Source organism: Carassius gibelio, chromosome A6 (assembly GCF_023724105.1).
Source record: "Carassius gibelio isolate Cgi1373 ecotype wild population from Czech Republic chromosome A6, carGib1.2-hapl.c, whole genome shotgun sequence".
NCBI classification, from domain to species: domain Eukaryota; kingdom Metazoa; phylum Chordata; class Actinopteri; order Cypriniformes; family Cyprinidae; genus Carassius; species Carassius gibelio.
In genome coordinates, this window is record NC_068376.1 from 20,876,338 (window position 1) to 20,894,939 (window position 18,602).

At 36.0% G+C, this 18,602-nt stretch overlaps 1 protein-coding gene and 1 long non-coding RNA gene across 2 annotated transcripts; one reads left to right on the plus strand and one right to left on the minus strand.

Moving 5' to 3' along the window:
- The first annotated feature begins 7,216 nt into the window (after positions 1 to 7,216).
- LOC128015683 (uncharacterized) lies at positions 7,217 to 17,766 on the plus strand. Its single transcript, XR_008183986.1, has 3 exons — positions 7,217 to 7,252; positions 14,628 to 14,694; positions 17,352 to 17,766. It is a non-coding gene; the product is annotated as an uncharacterized LOC128015683 (long non-coding RNA).
- rgs16 (regulator of G protein signaling 16) lies at positions 10,563 to 12,971 on the minus strand. The gene is made up of 5 exons (XM_052599730.1): positions 12,692 to 12,971; positions 12,415 to 12,495; positions 12,233 to 12,294; positions 11,554 to 11,720; positions 10,563 to 11,470 (listed from the first exon to the last, which is right to left on the minus strand). Exons 1-5 carry the CDS (start codon positions 12,763 to 12,765, stop codon positions 11,228 to 11,230), a joined length of 627 nt encoding a protein of 208 aa, XP_052455690.1. The 5' UTR covers positions 12,766 to 12,971; the 3' UTR covers positions 10,563 to 11,227.
- Positions 17,767 to 18,602: the final 836 nt, after the last annotated feature.

Genomic DNA, 18,602 nt, shown 5'->3' on the forward strand with positions numbered 1-18,602 from the left:
GTCCATATTTTCAATTTTTGAATAATAAATTTTTTTTTAATTTGGACTGAATATTATATTACTTTTTTTTTTTTTTACTTGAAGATAGACAACAAAAGCTTCCCAATTCTAATGAGACAGGATTTTTTAGTATCAATCTTAAAAATAAAAAGTTAGAGTAATTTACATTTCTGGAATGTGGAAGAACAGTATATGTCCAGTTAATGTGGAATAACAGTATAAGTCCAATTAATCATATCAATTTAAACCACTGGAGATTTGATTCCTTTATCTTAGTTTTAATACAGTAACAGAACCTTAAAGAAAATATTAAGCATTTCTTTCTTTCAATTTTTTTTATTTTTTGCCAACGTAAATCACAGAACAAAAACGCGGACAATACGGTACGAACAATGAACAATACATAGGCCTACTTATAGTACAGAAAATAAACGTCAGTACAAACAAACCGTACATACAATAAACAATAAATACAAACAATAAACAGTAATAATGGTAAACAATACATATTTACAATAGAGACATACATCATCTTCATTCCATGCTGGTTCTATATGCTAGTTTACCATATACGTCTTCCTTTTTTTGGTTCTAAATAAAATAAAATAAATACCTATATATTCCTATTATACAACATAAGATAAGGCATACAAGATAAGCTACAACTACTTTTATGATTAATTTCACACAATATACACAATATATCCCACCTTTCCCTGCACATGACCTACACATACCAGGCTACTCTTCACATTCTAATGTCCCATAAAATGCTTGGGCCTCCGCTGGCATGTAGGCTAGCATTTTCATAAGGTCACGGTGCTTCTCCTTCTTGATGGGCAGAGGGTTCTCGTAAGCACGAGCATACGTGGTGGAGAACAAGGGAGCTGGAGGTGGTTGATTCTTCCTCTGTTTGGTGATCAGCCAATGCTTCCATCCCTCGTAGAGGCTGTGGCTCCCTTTTGTGTGGACACACCATGGATCAGTAGCTGAAATCATGATTCAACAAGAAATTCAATAATGATTCTTCCTTCACACACATATCCCCACATATGGTTTCCCAGCATCCCTCAGAGACTTCCTTGCCCTGTCCTTCCATTCATTCATGTTCGCTCTCCTTTTTTTGCCGACGTTTTGTCTATTAATGTCTGCAGCGAACATGAAAGCAACCGGCGTCTCCATTTTTCGTTACTGGACATAAACGGTTTTTCCGCGTGAGACTATTTTAAAATTTTAAATTCAGAGTTTTGGTCGCGCGAACACCCCCCAAAGTGATTCTGTATACAAAGTGGCACACATACATTGAAGTCACATGGTTATCTCAATTTTTGTTTTTTTGGACTTATACGGTTGTTCGTCGCATGAATACAAGTATAGAGTGACTCGATTAGCTATTTTGGTTGTTCAGAGATATCTGACATATTTACTATAAAATAAATTGATCTTTTTTGGGGTAATCATTGTACTGATCAAAATTCCATATAAAGGCTCGCTCCCTGCTCATATCAGAAACTCAACTTGCTGTGTATCAAGTTTGGATACCATTTATGTCCAATGATTGGGCATGTGTACAACAATTACTCTTGACTTCAGCTAAATTAAACAATTTTAACCTATAATAGACATGCTTGCCAGACAGGAAAGAAAGCAAAGCTTTTCTATGATGTCACGGCAGGATTTTCAGCAAACACTATTATAACGTAATCGCAGATTTTTGTCTCAGTCCAAACTGTTTGTTTACACTTGCAGCTAATGCTTTGGCAAGTAATTTCCTTCAAAATCACACAACGGAAGGAACTGATAAATTCATATCATTGTTCTAGGGGCTGGCTTATTGCAAATAAGTTGCAGTCACAAAGGCACAGAATACGATAAGATACTATTCATTCTGAACACTTATGTACCAGTGTTAAAATATGTGAAAGTTTTCTGAACCTTGTATTGTTCCTAAGTGTGTGTAACACCTGCGGCTCTGTATACTTAATCAGATGGATCCCAGTTGCATTGTTTATTCAGCATTCACTGAAGAAATTCTGAAAATCAAATAATGACACAACCATGTCATTTATTACAAAAGTGGAAGTGGACAATAACCTATATATATATTAAAAATAATAATAATAAAAAAAAAGCATAAAAACAAGTGTCTGACCTGCTCCATGTAAAAAAAAAGAAGAAAAAAAAGAAAAGTAAATCCATCAATAAACCATTTAATAAATTAATTGATTATCAGTTTCTATCAATTTAGCAACAATAATATACAATAATTATTCTGTATTTTTGATCTAATTAGTTCAGTCCTGGTGAGCATAAGAGACTGTTTCAAAAACATTTAAAAGCTTACTGACCTCTTTTTGAACAGTAGAGCTTATTTATTTATTTTTCTTATGCATTTTTTATGAAAATGATGCCAAGATCTTCTGATATTGTTCACAACATGGTATATGATAAAGACATGCCAAACCCAACATGACGTTGAAGCTAATCCATCATGTCTGGTTTAGAGTTTCTTCGATCAAGTTGATAGCCAGCAAATGTTTGCCCAATAACCTCACTGTGGCAGATATATGGCGGTTATAATGCTCTTTTACCATTTGATTATCATTTGATGAGTTATAGCTGACACGATCATTCGAAAATGCACACAGTCATCTCTAGACACAGTACTGTGAATAGAAGGTGCGATCTCTCAGTCTAATTTTCATATATACTGAAAAGTTATGAAAGCATAAATATTGCTCAGAGGCAAAAGTGGTGCATCTGTTTAGTGAATTGACCCCTATTAAGCTTATACACTTTGATATAAATGTCCGCCGACAGGATGCTGCAAAACAAAGCCAAGTAATGAAGCCACATCTGTCATGCTGTGCAGGAGTAATGAGTGCACTTGGCCAGCCGAGATCATCGGTGCTGATTGTACCTGGAAAACATCAGGGTCAAAAACACAGGCGGGTGTCAGATATTGCATGGCTGATATGAGCAGATCTTTCAGGCTCTGTACTAGTGAGCCACATCAGAGCTGGAGAAGGACTGGAAATCAGTGGGAAATCTTATGAAAAGTGTCAAACTAGTCCTTTTGAAAAACATGTTCTGGTTTGCATTTAGGATGGAAAACAGAACATGCTTCGACAGACAGCTCAAAGGGTCATCACATGCAAACCATCCAAACAGCTTTGCTGTGATCTTTATGGCAGCTTCCATCATTATAAACTTGACATGGTGCAATGCACAGGCTGAGAGTTTTTCTTCACCCAGCACACCAGCACTTGAGAGGAAATTAAAGCAATGTTCCCACAGCGGCATAAATTGATTACATTAAATCGTTTATTTGCAAAGGCTTTTCCGGAGGACCCTGGCTTAATAAGGAATGAGTCCTGTGCATAATATATTTGCTTTGAATTAATATGAGCCATTACATAACGGCATATTGAGTGGAAAAAGGACAAATAATGTGGCCTTAAACTCATTCCCCTCCTTAGAGAAACAAATTACTTACAACTGAGAAAAGCTGCATAAATTACAAAGTCAGACTGAAACTCAGTGTTCATACAAATGTTGCCAGTCCTTTACCGAGAAAGACAAAAACAATATGCATGAAATACAATACTTAATTTATTTAGTGTAGTGCTTATTATGAAATTTCTCACTGAGTTGTGATATTGCTATTATATCTTTTAAAATATGTTTTAAACATTTTAAAAATATAATTTATTTATGCATGTACAGTATGAGAATATAAAGATAAAAAACTACTCAGTGCATGTTTAAATGTAAGACTTCTGCACTTTTGACAATGCAGTTGATGCAGACAGCAAATCCTTCTGATAATGTGACTATGCAAGCCAAAGTCTTCAATTTGCATGATAAAGAGATGCCAAACCAAACTTGATGCTGAAGCTTATCCATCATGGAAAATCTGTGCTGTCTGTTTTAGCACTTCTTAGATCCTCAAGTGATAGCCAGCAAATGGAAGGCTTATATTTGCGTAATAACCTCACTGTGGGAACCATAAATATATCCCACCCTATGGACCTTTCTAATCTACGATCTTTGGCTGAAATTGGAAGGAAATGGGGAATAGACTACTTTTAGCCAGTCACTTTTATTTGCATTTTGGTGATCACATATGATCTATGAATAATGTCTAGAAGAGCCCCCCGAACCAAACAGCTGATAAAACAACCCAATAATCCACAAATAACAACAATCTACAGTCTATGTATTAACACCCTGTAAAGTGAAAAAACACACGAAAAAAAAAAAAAATCTTTGTTCTCTCATATCCAAATCCACTGACATGTTTGTTTAAAACAGTTTTGGGCTGTTCTAGCTTGTAAACAGTGCTTGATCTGTACATATTTCTGACAGGTTTTAACTGTTTTAAAACTGTTTTATTGGAGGAAATAATATTATGGAAAGAGGACTTCAGTTTTATCTGGAAAAGCGTTTTGAAGTGTTGAATACTTGTGGATTATTGTGACATTTTTATCAGCTGTTTGGACTCATTCTGACGGCACCCAGTCACTGCAGAGGATCCACTGGTGAGCAAGTGATGCGATGCTTAATTTCTCCAAATCTGTTTCGAGGAAGAAAGAAACTCATCTAGGGTGGCCTGAGAGTAAACTTCCATCAGTATAATTTTGGGTGAACTATTGCTTTAAATGAAAATGGCAAAACTACAGCTGGCAATGCTAGACAAATAATATGCTTTTTTGACTTTTGATTTCAATTCTAATCATGCAGCCTAAAGCATAAATATGAGTCTAAGATGTGATTTCTCCCACATACCTGAGATTACACCTTCTGCTTATACAGTTCTGCTTGAAACTCAAGTATTTCATGCTACCATTATAATGATGAAGCATGTCTTTAAAGCCGTTGTTTTTCAAACAGCATGTGTTCTCAATTATGCTGCCTGAGGCCAAAACAGGTTGAACATTCCTTGTCGTCAAAAGTTTCTGCATCAGTTTTGACGAACAGATCAGCATGCTTTCAACTCAAATATGGTGTGTTGTGAGTTGTGCCATGGTAAGCTAAATGTTTTTTTTTTTTTTCAGGTAAGAACAAAGGTGAGGTCATAAATACTACGTGCTATACTTAAGGTTGTAAATGGCAGACAGAACTGCACCCCTCTGGGTTTAAAAGGCTCCCAACATCTTGAATGCATCTGTGTACCGTACCAAATTTTTGTCCCTTTTCCCCTCTTTTGGGAACAATTTCCAAGGGAGTATGAAATATATTTTTACACAAAGTTATGGATAGGTACCGATGTAATATTTCATTTATTTCCCCCCGCTGTCACTATATCATACTCTGCCGAAAAGATCAGTATGCTATGATTTTTAATGCTGGTGGACCAGCAGGTTTTTTTTTTTTTTTTAAAGCCTGTTAGGGGCATCAGGACATCACTGTCCCATACTGGGGAGTGCAGCAGGGTTCCAAGGAAGGAATTCCCCTGCTAAACAATTTTTGGAAATAAAGAAATCCAAAGCCCAAAGAAAATGTAAAAAATGGTTTAGAAGTCCTTATGTATATATGTATGTGTGTGTGTGTGTGTGTGTGTGTGTGTGTGTGTGTGTGTGTGTATATATATATCATTCCCATGAAAACAGTAAGGACCCAAAGATGACATAACAGAAATGAAAAGTGGCAGCTGATGCACAGGACTGACTGTAAAATCTCTAATTCACAGGAGACAGAAGCTCCAAAGCTCTGAGGAACAAGGTCAGTGGACAGAACAGTTTTTTCTTTTCACAGGGGAACAGCAGTGAGCCTTTTCCCACGCTTGGAGTGCAAATCAACAGAGGGCTGACCCTTACATATTAGTTTGATTATAATATAAATCAACTAAAATAATAAAAAAAAAGTGAAATTTGCGAGTGCCAGGTCATAAATATAGAGTTTATTAAACATCAAATACTCACTAAGTATTTTTGATGATGTTGACTAGACAGAATAGCCAGAACAAATGACCCAGATCCAGTGGCTGAGCATCTTTGTCATAAACACAAGCATCATAATGGGACGAACATTGCCTGACATGTAACATCTTCCTGGAATAGCTTCTCATCTTTAACAGCACCAAGGGAATGTGTTTCTCAGCGTGTGTTCACAGTGTCCCTCTATATTCTGCTCACAAAGGGTCATCTGAGGAGGTATCAATATAGTGATTGTATTCCTTTGACAAGGTTCATAGTGAGTGTCAAAGGCATGTTCAATACATTTTTTACACTGTCAGTTTATATTTCAGGTGTGATTATGGAACAGAAACAAGTAAAGGTCTAAAAAATTAATTAATTAATTAATAAAAAAAAATTCTGACCAAATATTAAGGTTTGCATATCTTCAGCAGCTGTTGTTGTGTTCAAGGCATGTTGGCTCACGAGTGCCCCCTAATTATTATTAGATTATTGTGGTGCTATGGCACTTTTGTCTTTCTTTGGAAGATGCTGCCCTCTGCTGACACACATATTATATATATAAATATATTTAATTGACTTTACAATATATATTTTTCTCCCTTTGGTACTATTTTCACATGAAAAAAATGTACATTTTCAAAATCCTTCGTTCAAAAATCCACACTTTACACTTGTAACTTTAATGTGCAGGCACATTATAGGCACACACACGCACACACTCTTAGTGTCTACATAATCATTGTTGAAACACACAAGATCTTTCTAAAATGTGGTGAGAACATTTGGTTTAATTCTGGATTAACAGAACAGTTTATGGTTTTCTTTCAGTTTAGAACTTCAGTTCTTTCAGTAGCGGACAATGCCAGATACATGTTTCAAATCTGACTTGTTGGTGAATTAAAGATGTTACAATAATACAAGCTACAGCTGTCACATTAGAAAATACAACAAAAGTGGTATCACTCATCTTCTTATGGAACAGTAGGGGAAACCATTTAACTGTTCATGAGGTCGATTCCCTGGGGGAAGAAACTTTTCTGTGCCTGCAAGTCCTGGTGTTTGGTGCTCTGTTTGGAGCTCAGAAAGCAGATGGCTTGGATGTGAGGGATCCAGAGTGATTTTTTGAGCCCTTTGAAGGGAGCACCCTTCAAGAACTGTTGATATCCAGAATGAGGAAAAGGGCTCAGAAAAGTATTCTGGATCTGTGTTTATGCAGTGGATTTGACGGAATAATTCTGTTGGTGTGTTAATGCTTATCGCCCACTAGGAGGCAATGTTTCATAAATAATTACAATCAGGAAAGCAAGTGGATTCAAATTCCTCCACTTCTTGTAAGTACAAATACATTTAAAATATATTTTAAGCCAAATGCTAACTTTAGAGTTTTTCATGTTGGCATGCAATGCATATATTGATAAATATGTGAGAAAAGCTTCATCAAGGCGAAGTATATTGTCCCTCGCTGCATCAGGCTGTGGGAGAGATGCATGCACTGACCTTGATGCTGCTGTCTGACTCACCACGCGCGTTGTTTTATTGAAGATTTCTGAAGACGTGGGCTAACAAACATGATAAAATTTGCTTTGAGGTCGGATGCACTTTAAGTCTGTGAATGGGCTTGCTAACGCTGGCTCTCACTTCTGACGAACAACAAGGTGCTATGTTTACGGACTGAATTAAATACACATGCAGTCATTCAGAATGAATTCTTTGCTCTTACGTTTGTAGATCAGACTATCACACGTTCAGCAATGTTTGCAAAGGACAGAAATGATGAAGTGCAGCTGTCAAAGTCAATGGAGGAAATCGCTATATGAATGCATTAACCTTATGTGTGCATTTACTCATTTAGTTTTATTGTTTTATATATGTGTAGGTATATATACACAGTTATATAAGTGTGTGTGTGTGTGTGTGTGTGTGTGTGTGTTTGTTAATATTTTAAATTATATTATATTAGATTAAGATAAATTAGTTCATTAAATTTTTTACCTAAAGTTGTAGTCATTTTAGTAAAACTAAATAATTTTTAGTTATTTTAAAAAAAAGTTTATTAATAAAATATGTCTATATACATTTTATTAAGTTTTAGCTATTTTAAATTAAACAAAAATTAGACATAATAAAAATGTTAAAAAGTTACTACCTGAAAAAAAAAAAAAAAAAAAAAAAAAAAAAAAAAAAAAAAAAAATATATATATATATATATATATATATATATATATGTATGTATATAATAAAAATATATACATTTAATTTAGTTAATATTTCTTTTATTTCGAGTAATGAAAGTGTTTGTTCATTGTATTAGTTAACGAAAATAACCCTGATAGTAAATAAATTATAAAATATAAAATAATTATTAAAATAAATAAAGTAATAAAGCATAAAATAATTCACACAATTAAATTTAAATGAAGTGAATTTTTTATTATTATGGTTACTATGCTGAAATTGAAGAAACATTAAAGGGGGGGTGAAATGCTATTTCATGCATACTGAGTTTTTTACACTGTTAGAGAGTTGGATTCCCATGCTAAACATGGACAAAGTTTAACAAATTAAGTTTTACGTTTGAAGGAGTATTTCTGTTCCAAAAATACTCCTTCCGGTTTGTCACAAGTTTCGTAAAGTTTTTTTTCGAGTATGGCTCTGTGTGATGTAGATGGAGCGGAATTTCCTTATATGGGTCCTAAGGGCACTTCTCCCGGAAGAGCACGCGCTCCCGTATAGCAGAGCACTGAGAGCACAACAGACATTCACTGATCAGAGCGAGAGCGTCGCGAAATGTCACAAAAGGAGTGTTTTTGGTTGCCAGGGCAAGACAACCCTGCACAGATTACCAAAGAAAAAACAGTATTAAGGGACCAGTGGATGGAGTTTATTTTTACAGAGCATCAACGGAGTTGTGCAAGTGTTTTTGTTTGTTCCCTGCATTTCGAAGATGCTTGTTTTACAAACAAAGCCCAGTTTGATGACGGATTTGCGTATCGTTTATTTCTTAAGGATGATGCAATCCCAATGAAAAAGGGTCACGATCGTGTGTTGGAACCACAGGCGGTGAGTAAAACTGCTTCAAATATCTCTGCCTCCTTGTTAGTGCGTCCGCCTCCCATCGGAGACCCGGGTTCGAGCTCCGCTCGGAGCGAGTCGTTGCTGCTGCTGCTCTCGTTCAGTTTCAGCCTCGGGATCTGATTCTGGAACATAAATATATGCTGAATCTGACTGTTAGCCATGGTTTGTTTTGGATGATGTTTTTTTCCTCAAGGTAATGTCAGAGCCGTTAAATATGTTTTTCAACGGCTCTGGGTAAAGTCACAGCTTCCAGACTCTCTCAGCGCAAAAGCCTACTGGCGCGCGTGATTCTTTAGCTCCGCCCACACGTCACGCCTCCAGTCGGTCGTGTTTTTCCGTGAAAATTTATTTATTTTTATGGGTGTTTGTGTTGGAATGTATACCCCACTAGCCCACTGTTGCTACACTCTTGCATAACATTTTAGCGCATTAATCTTTTTATAATCAAAGTCTGAGATCAAATTACTGCTAGAGCGCAACACTCAGGTACATGTCTCCCCTCTTTAATCAACAGGACCATCCATCTGAAGGATCAGCCCAACTCGGTTCAAATGTTGTGTTGACTATTTTCTTTATATCTACTGGACTATCTTGTAGCCCCCATTTGGCTGATGAAATTAAAATATTCAGTAAAATCATATTCTGTGGACAAATTGTGATTGCTTTTGTGCATTAATGATAATATATATGCGTTTATTGTCTAGGCGATGCAGTATAGTTTAATGCATGGTTTAGTGTGAAAGCAACAACGACATGATTTAGAAATCAATCAATGGGTCTCACAAAACCTTCCTTTAGATGTGTAAACAAATACAAAAGCTAACAAATCTTTACAGTTGCTTGTACAAAGACGTTAACACATGTATTTCCTCTTTCTGACCCGCAGTATTTGATTTTCTAACTGGATGATGAGCTTTCTCATTACTGTCATCAGGAATGATGTGGCTTAATCTTGAGCTGAGAGAATCATGTGGACAGCTTTCGCAACCGGGTCCAAACGGTTGCCTTGGCAACTGTGTAAACCTACACTTGAGGCTGTTTGTGGCTCGTGGGCATTGATGGTTAAATATGAAACACAAGCTCAGTCTGGCCAGTCATGTGCATAACAAGCCTGTTTACCTCGTAGTGAAGCGCCTGTGATAAATCTGGGCTCTGGGGCCTTATATTTTCATTCTGTTCGCATTAAATAAAAACAGCTACATACATACTTTAATAAAAACAAATCAGTAAGTAACTAAAGCTAAAATTGAGAAAAGAAAAAAAAATATTTTGTTGCTTAAAATAAACGTTAACTGAAACAAAATAAAAATGCATACATCTCAGGAGGTTGATGAGGCAACATTTCTCATTAATTTAGTTTAACCTGATGTGCTTAACGAAAACTAAAACTGAAATAAAAAAATGAATAAAAGCTATGCAGATAAATATAAAAAGCAAAAAATAACATTAATTAATAAAAATGAGAAAATAACAACAGTATCCCATCTAATATGTATCTATAACCATAACAGATTTTTTTTTCAGTTTGTCCTGTAAGTCTAAAAAAACGACACAGAAGACGTGAAAGCACATTATTACTTTAATGCAAAATTGTAATAACTTTAATTCAAAATTTAGATAACAAAAACATTTATAAAACAACAACAACAACATCAATAATAATAATAATAATAATAACAATAATAATAATAATAATAATAATAATAATAAAATTAAATAAATGCTAGCACACAACTTTTAACATTCTTAAAGCAGTCCAGGCAGATTGTCTTTTTTTTATTATTATTAATTCATTTATTTATTTTAATAAGATACCACCATTTTTCCAAGGTACCGGGTTATATATAATGCATTAAATATTCAAACACTTGTCACCAACATTTTTAAAAACAAATTTTTATAAACTTATAAACAAAATACATCATTTGCTCTCTAAAAAGTATGCTATGTGCTTTTTGGCCCATGCATACTTCAGTAAAGTCTGCATCTCCTTTGTGTTGAGTACAGGTGTTTGTACAGATGCATCTCTCTCCACCAGAAGATCTGCTGTTCCCTCTCACGGACAATATTAACGGGGTCTGGGAATGCAGTGTTTCTGATTCTGTTATGCAGTTTTCTTCATCTCATGGCACTCCGACCACCTCAAGCAGCCTTTTTAGGATCTGTACCAATGCTTTCCACTTCTTGCCCGAGCTTCCATCTCTCGCAGAACCGAAATGCACCAACGTTGTTCATTTTGGTTCGTCTTCTTCACATGGTGGTCTGGCTGCAATTGCCTTTTTGCTCCTTGCCTTAGCGCTCTTCATTGTAAGCTGGTTGACTAGATTTCGGTATTCATTGGAGCGCAGGAATCGTGGGTAACAATCCTTTTCCATGAGAATATAGATGCGGTACTGGGCCATATCGAAGCAGGATGCAGTAGGGCTTTTCAAGTTGGCTTGAGTGATGTCTCGAGTCTCATAGTCAATGTTAACCTGAAAGCAAACGGGAAGTGAGTTCAAACATCCACAGTTTAGGATCAGAGCCACGGGATATGGTGATTAATTTGTGTATTTACCTCTCTAGTAGCTTCATTTCCGATAAACTCCTCGTAGATCCTCTTGGCTTTGGATGGCATCTTAGTTGCAGACTTTGTGCTTTTGTAGTCCTCACAGGCCAGGTAGAAGGCAATGTTTTCTTCACTAAACTCCGACACCAGGAAAGCTTTGAAGGCATATAGTCCATCTGATAGAGAGAGAAAAATGGGGTTAGAGAAGAGATTAGTTGTGCAACGTGTCTCATCGGATTAAAGCCCCCCACACAGATCAGACAGCAGGACAGACACATCTGTGCACTGCAGTCCTATTTCTAGCATCTGGATTCAATCCATAGTCTCGTGGAAATTTGTTTCATGCTATATATCGAAATTGTACATGTAAATTAAAACTTACTGGAGTATGTTTTAAAAGAAAATACTATTTCAGTCTTTCTACCTCAAAATGTCACATTTAATTCAATGTACTTGTCATTTCTTAGTTGGGAAATTTACTTCCAATGGAAGGGAATTGTTTCTCCCAATTTTTCATTAATGAGGCAGATTTGCTATACAAAATATATTTTTCAAGATTATTGGAGTACATTTCTATTTCAGTCTCTTGCTTCAAAATTTCACATTTACAATGTATCAATTTACTTTTTTTGTAATTATTTGTGGAATTTACTAGCAATTTCTGAGTCAATTTTGAGTGTAAACTTACGTTTGCTGGACAGAAGCTTCTCAAAAGACTCTTTCCACATCAGACATTCCTCCAAGGTCAACCTGCAAAGATGTCCACCAGTCAGAGGAGAAACCATAGAAAACTAAAAATGCTTTATCATGCAAAAAGTCACGCATTCTGAAATAGACAAAAGCCAGTGCATTCAATAACTGTATATTTACCTTGGTTTTCTATATTTACATAGGCTGCTCAAGTCTTGTCTCTGCAGAAATCCACCAACGCATGCCTTTAATCTTTTGGCCCTGATATTAGAAAAGCATTTATTTAATACACAGCATATGTACACTTTTGTAATATGCACAGTTCTTTGTAACAAGATTTTAAAAAACTCTTACTGGTATTATATAAAATAGTAGAGGTTCAAATGATTTGACATGCATAAATTATTAGTACAAAAAGCACATGGAACCCATTCAAATGTCAATATCAGGATCATACCTTTCCAGGCAATTGTTTGACAGTCTTGTTATTCCTCTACACATTGGAAAGCCAGAAGGGAAGTAAATATCCATTGTGCAGTGTGATCTCTAGGTTAAATTTATCAGCAGTGTGTCTGCAGTCAGGGAACAGGGAGTTTATATAGAGCAGGAAGCGGAGCGTCATCTTTCCTCTCAGCCAATCAGGATCCAGTTCTATCTCAGCTAATGTACTGTGTATTGTGCATTTTATGTGCATGTGAAAAGTCAGGAAAGTCCACAGAGATGGTGATGTTCACAAGCGTGGTTATTGTAAGTGCCCAAATTCAGGTCTTTTAAGTGGCCTTTTACACTGCTCACACAGTGTTCAAGAAAAACAATTATTTGAAAAGCATAAATAACAACAACTCTGAATCTTGCAGGGATGTTGGTCAAATGATGAGTAGCACAGTTCGTGATTTGCCAGAAATGTCTTTTCCTGCAGATGATCTTGGTGGTTACCTACAGTATCTCAGTTTTTCTTAGCAACCTTGAAGGTTTTCATATTGTAAATAATAAATAAATAAATAAATAAATAAATAAATACAAGCAATATTCGACAATTTATGCCGAGTTGGATTTGCACATTCATTGAATTCTGTCTTCTTTTGCCAAAAACAAAGGAAATGTTTTTTGTTTCTTTATTTAAATCTTTTTTGTTTCTTTATCATGCAGTTTAAAATCACATTTTGACTAAATACTATAGCAAAATGAATATTTTTAATGTAATATGTGTGTTTATATATATATATATATATATATATATATATATATATATATATATATATATATATATATATATATATATATATATATATATATATATATATACAGTATGAGCTTTCAACAAGGAACTTACACAACAAACAAAGAAAAATAATTTAATTTACATTAGTATTACCTGTGAATCAAAATAAAAAAAACTATAAAAAACAACAACAAATACATAAATAAATAAAAACTGACCTCTGCCTCCAGCTTGAACTTCACTAAACATGGGCATGACAGTCATGTGTTACTTTTGTTATGCTACAGATTATTATTACAGAACTTACTGATTAAACTCGCAGTCATAAGCCAAAATACCTTAATGCATGATATTGATGATATAACTAATTAATTAATTAATTCATATATTCATATATACTGTACATACATGTATATTTTTTTATATATACATGTATGTTTGTGTATTATATAAATAGTAAATATACACAGTACACACATATATTATGTAAACAAAAGCTTTTAATTAATCACAATTAATCGTTTGACAGCACTAGTTAAACTAAAAAGAATAAGGATAATAAAACAAAATATACATCATTATTTTGTTGTTCATATTATGTTTTTAGATTAGTCATTTGACAGCACCAATTATTACATTATTATTATTATCACTACTCTTATTATAGGCACAATTTGTATTTAGTTTGCACAATAGACATGTTGTGATGTGACACAGTTACATAACAGAGAACATTTCCTTTCCTTCCCTTTCATCATAAGTCCAGTGAAGTCAAACGTCTCGCTTCATTGATCCACAAGTCGAATCAGGACAGCTGTACCTAACTTGTTCAAGCTGTGCACAGAACGAGGAACATTTGAATAGGTTTAACATCCCAGAAAGATGCAGTAAATCCCACCTCGGATCAATAACTTATGATGTCAGTAGACACAAAGATCTTTCTTTCACCCAACATGACACTCGGGATATGAAAGACCAAACATCAGGTTGTATGAGGACAAGGGAACTTCCACCACCAGTTGGCCTTGAGATCTTGGTGTCTGCTCTGATAGATGTCATTCACATTCACCCCAATACCTTGAAGCAATTTTTCAGAGATGTGGAAGACATGCAGAGGGGAAAATAAGCTGCTTGTTCACAGCTTCTTTTTTTCTTTTTTCTTTTTTTATAGAAAATATGCCTCGCATGAGGGTGATTACACCACCACAGAGATGCTGGGTCTCTTCATAGAGATGATAGTGAGTATCCCACTGCTGCACCATGAGAACAGGAAATAAGAGGAAACACAGTCAATCAGCCTTACCTCAGGACACCGCTAACCTTTTAATGTTAATGAAGATAATTCTCCACACCACACAACGATCAAAGTACATTCATCACATGATGAATCTTTCTTTTTGATTTCTGAAACTGTCTCAGGATGGAAAGAACCATTCTATTTATTTTAACATGATAAGAGGTTATATAAAACACACTGGGAAAGTAGGCTATAATGGCAGCTGCAAACAAATTTTTTTTTCCACATTTGTAAGACTTCTTTTTCAGACCATAAATTCTGTGTCCTCCAAATGACAGAACTATCATGATAAGAATGATTCATCCTTGAACAAAGGATTCTTGTTTGCTGGGATGTTGCATATTTTTAGTCCTAGTTTGTATTTTTCCATCATGCATTATCATATTATATGGCATTTTACTTCACATTTCTTAAAGTAGTATTATTTATTAAAGTAAACAACCCCCCACCCCCATAAATGCTAAATATGAATGGGCTTTAACAGGCAAAACAAATATTCTATAGTTTCAATGGGTCAATCTATGAAGCACAAGTTATGTAAATCCTTCATAAATTTGTCCTCATGTCAATTGTTGCACTACATTTTGTGTGATAACTACAGATCGATTTTACAAACAATTTACACAAAGGTTTGTCCTGGTTGTGTTTCAGAAATAATGTTTATATACAGAACAGTGTGAAAATATGAAGAGAATCTTCTAAAGACATTCTAAAATATTCTAAATATTCTAGAGGCATTGATGGCAAAACTTGGCTCACCATTTAAACCTGAGGTATGCAATGTGTTGTTATAATAGCTAAAAATGGAGATGACTTGAAATCCAAACAGTTTTTTTAGGAGCAAGGGAGTATGAGACAGTGTTATTTTAGTCTCACTGAGATATTATTATAGCTTCTTTGAATCAGATTTTATATGTTCTGTATTCAATTTAGTTAAATTGAGTTTTTGTCTATTGTTTGATTTTGAAAGTTTTAAAAAGAGTTTTTTAAATATTCCAAAACCTCAACATGTATATCATTATGCATAAATATAGCCATGATCGAGTTCAATTCCCAGGCAATAATTGAAATGACAAAATTCACCTTTTGAATGCAATGTAAGTTGCTTTGAATATTCTGATACTGTTTTTAAAAAAAAAAAATAATAATAATAATGTAAATTAGTTTATAAGGATATATCAATCATGTATTATTAATGTAATCATTAAACTGTGACATTAGAGCATTCTTTTGGAAAAATGTAAAAGGGATCTTCATTCTTCAATCCTCAGCTCAAATCAAACACAATATGCTTTGAGCTCCTTGAAAACAAAGCAATTAAAAAATTCCAGTAATTGCCTTGCAGTATTTTTAACCCTCTCGTGATTATTGTAAATTTTTATGACAAAATAGGAATATGTTTTTGAATGTTTTAAATGTTATGCAATGTTGAAAATGTATTTGCCATTAATGGATATTATGATCACCCAGAAGAACATTGAATAAAAGCCCACTAATATTTCTAGCTTGCTTGTTATGCTATGATTAGTTTTCGGGCAGCACGAGGGAAAAACATCACTCTCTCACAGCACTGTGCAAATCTCTCGCTTGAGGTTGCTGTCAGCTCTAATGCTCCTGAAGAGCTATGAATTAGCCCTGAGACTCAGTGAGTGGGGATTTTGTCCGGGAATCCACCTACATCAGCTTTTTATTGGTAAAGGCCAGGCCGGTAATGATTCCTGGCATTACTGTTTTGAAAACCTTGAGTATTGGCTAAGATTCACAAAATGCTTAAAGCACACTTAGTATTTGAACAGTTTAGTAATGAAACTGTAATACTCAGGATATGACGTTAGCAGAAAATGTCAGCTGTTGGTCTCGATTTAAACATCACATTGGAGAATAATTTATTATACAAAGTCCACATCATTCACTCCACTTTGACTTCTGTTCTCCAGTGCCAATTTTACATGTGAGTTAAATGTAATTATTTGTTTATAAAATTGCAAATGATCTTAGTCAGAATTCTGATACTAAGCATGGACATTTACATTATTTTAATTAACAACTCAAAAATGAATAACTGTTTGCTCATAGCGAAAACAACCATTGACACATTTTATTCCCAAACATCATCACCAATAATGGTGTCAAAATAAGTTAAAAAAATAATAATAATAATAATAATTATATATATATATATATATATATATATATATATATATATATTTATTTCTATTATTATTATTATTACTTTTTTAACAGGTTTCTTGTGATTAATCATGATTAACCCTAACATTAACATTTGTAATCATACATTATTAATATTTAAATAATATGTTTTTACTAAATATCATCGAAGTTGCATTGCCAATACCAACAGCTTGTTAATATCAACACCCACATTTTGAGGATTAAATTTTTTATAGTAATATGTAAATCATATTTATTTGGCAAACTGAAAGTTATCAGACTACTGTTTTTGTTTAGGGCTATTGTGGCAGGGGGGGGGGGGGTGGGCGTGGTTTAGCAAAGTCTGCAGCGGGAGAGAGAATCAGGAGACGAGCGGTAAGTGAGTGGTTTAAGGCAAAAATGATCATCGCCTGTTTCTTGTTCTAGTAATTGGCGTGGAGAGAGTATCAAATGCCAGGAGAGTCGGAAGCAAGCGAGAGAGAGACGGACTGCTGACCCAAGCTGGAAATGGAAACCGGAAGGAGTAAAACGAAACTAGTGTTGACGTGTCAGAATAAGAGTCACCGTTTGGGTGTTTGTAACCTTTTAGTTATTTTTGTTTATAATAAACCTGTCAGCAGTCCAGCCGACCCCTTTGTCCTCTTCCTTCCATCCCACGAACTTTGCTACACTGGTGCCGAAACCCGGGAGGAAGTAGGACCGTCGCCGCCACCATAAAAAGTCCGGCCTCCACGCCGCTTGCGGATATCATCGCCACCCTCAACAACACCAGGCCCTGCTGGACCTGAGGACTGATCAGGAGAGGCGTTTCCAGGCCATTGTCCAGGCCCAGCAGGAGGACCGCGAGAGGTTCCGGTGCTGGATCGATCGGGAGGTTCGCGCCGAGGCCGCTGGGCCACCCGCTGCGCTCCTGCATCTACCGCTGCACAAGATGGGGCCCCAGGACGATCCGGAGGCCTTCCTGGAGCTATTTGAAAAGTCGGCGTAGGCCTGCGGGTGGCCCCGAGAGCAGTGGCCGGTGCGCCTCATTCCCCTGCTCTCCGGAGAGGCCCAGGTGGCCGCCCAACAACTTCCTGTGGCGAACCTCCTGGTCTTCGACGACCTAAAGAGGGCCGTCATCCAGTGGCTAGTCCCACAGGCTGGTGAGTACCAAATACCAGTGAGTATCAAGGGGGGTACATATCTGGCCTTGGTGGATTCAGGATGTAACCAAACCTCAATCCATCAAAGCCTGATTCAACCGGGGGCGTTGGATACAAGCCGCGTGGTTAAGGTGCGGTGCGTACACGGGGATGTGGTGGAGTATCCGGTTGTCCCAATTATAATTCAATTCCGGGGACAAAAGCATAGTGTGGAGGTGGCGGTTAGTCCCCACCTCCGGCATCCGATAATCTTGGGAACGAATTGGCCCGCGTTTACGGTTTTATTGGGGTCATTATGTGCGGATGCCTCTTGGGGAAATAAGGCGCGGAAGGAAACCGCGCGGGTACAGGTGGGGGAATCTGAGCCAGGACCGCTGGGTTCTGCTTCAGGGGAACCGAACGAAATCGGGAGACTGATTCTCTCGGAGCGTAATGACTTTTCTCTGGAGCAGTCTCAGGATGAGACACTAAAACATGCATTTCAACAGGTCCGCACCATCGATGGCCGGTCTCTCCAACCTGCCCCCCCCTCTCC

Coding starts and splice junctions, on each gene's coding strand:
- rgs16 (XM_052599730.1), bottom strand. CDS start 12,765: ATGGATATTTACTTCCCTTCTGGCTTTCCAATGTGTAGAGGAATAACA. Junction 12,496..12,691: donor TCAAACAATTGCCTGGAAAG/GTATGATCCTGA, acceptor TTCTAATATCAG/GGCCAAAAGATTAAAGGCAT. Junction 11,471..11,553: donor GAAATGAAGCTACTAGAGAG/GTAAATACACAA, acceptor GTTTGCTTTCAG/GTTAACATTGACTATGAGAC.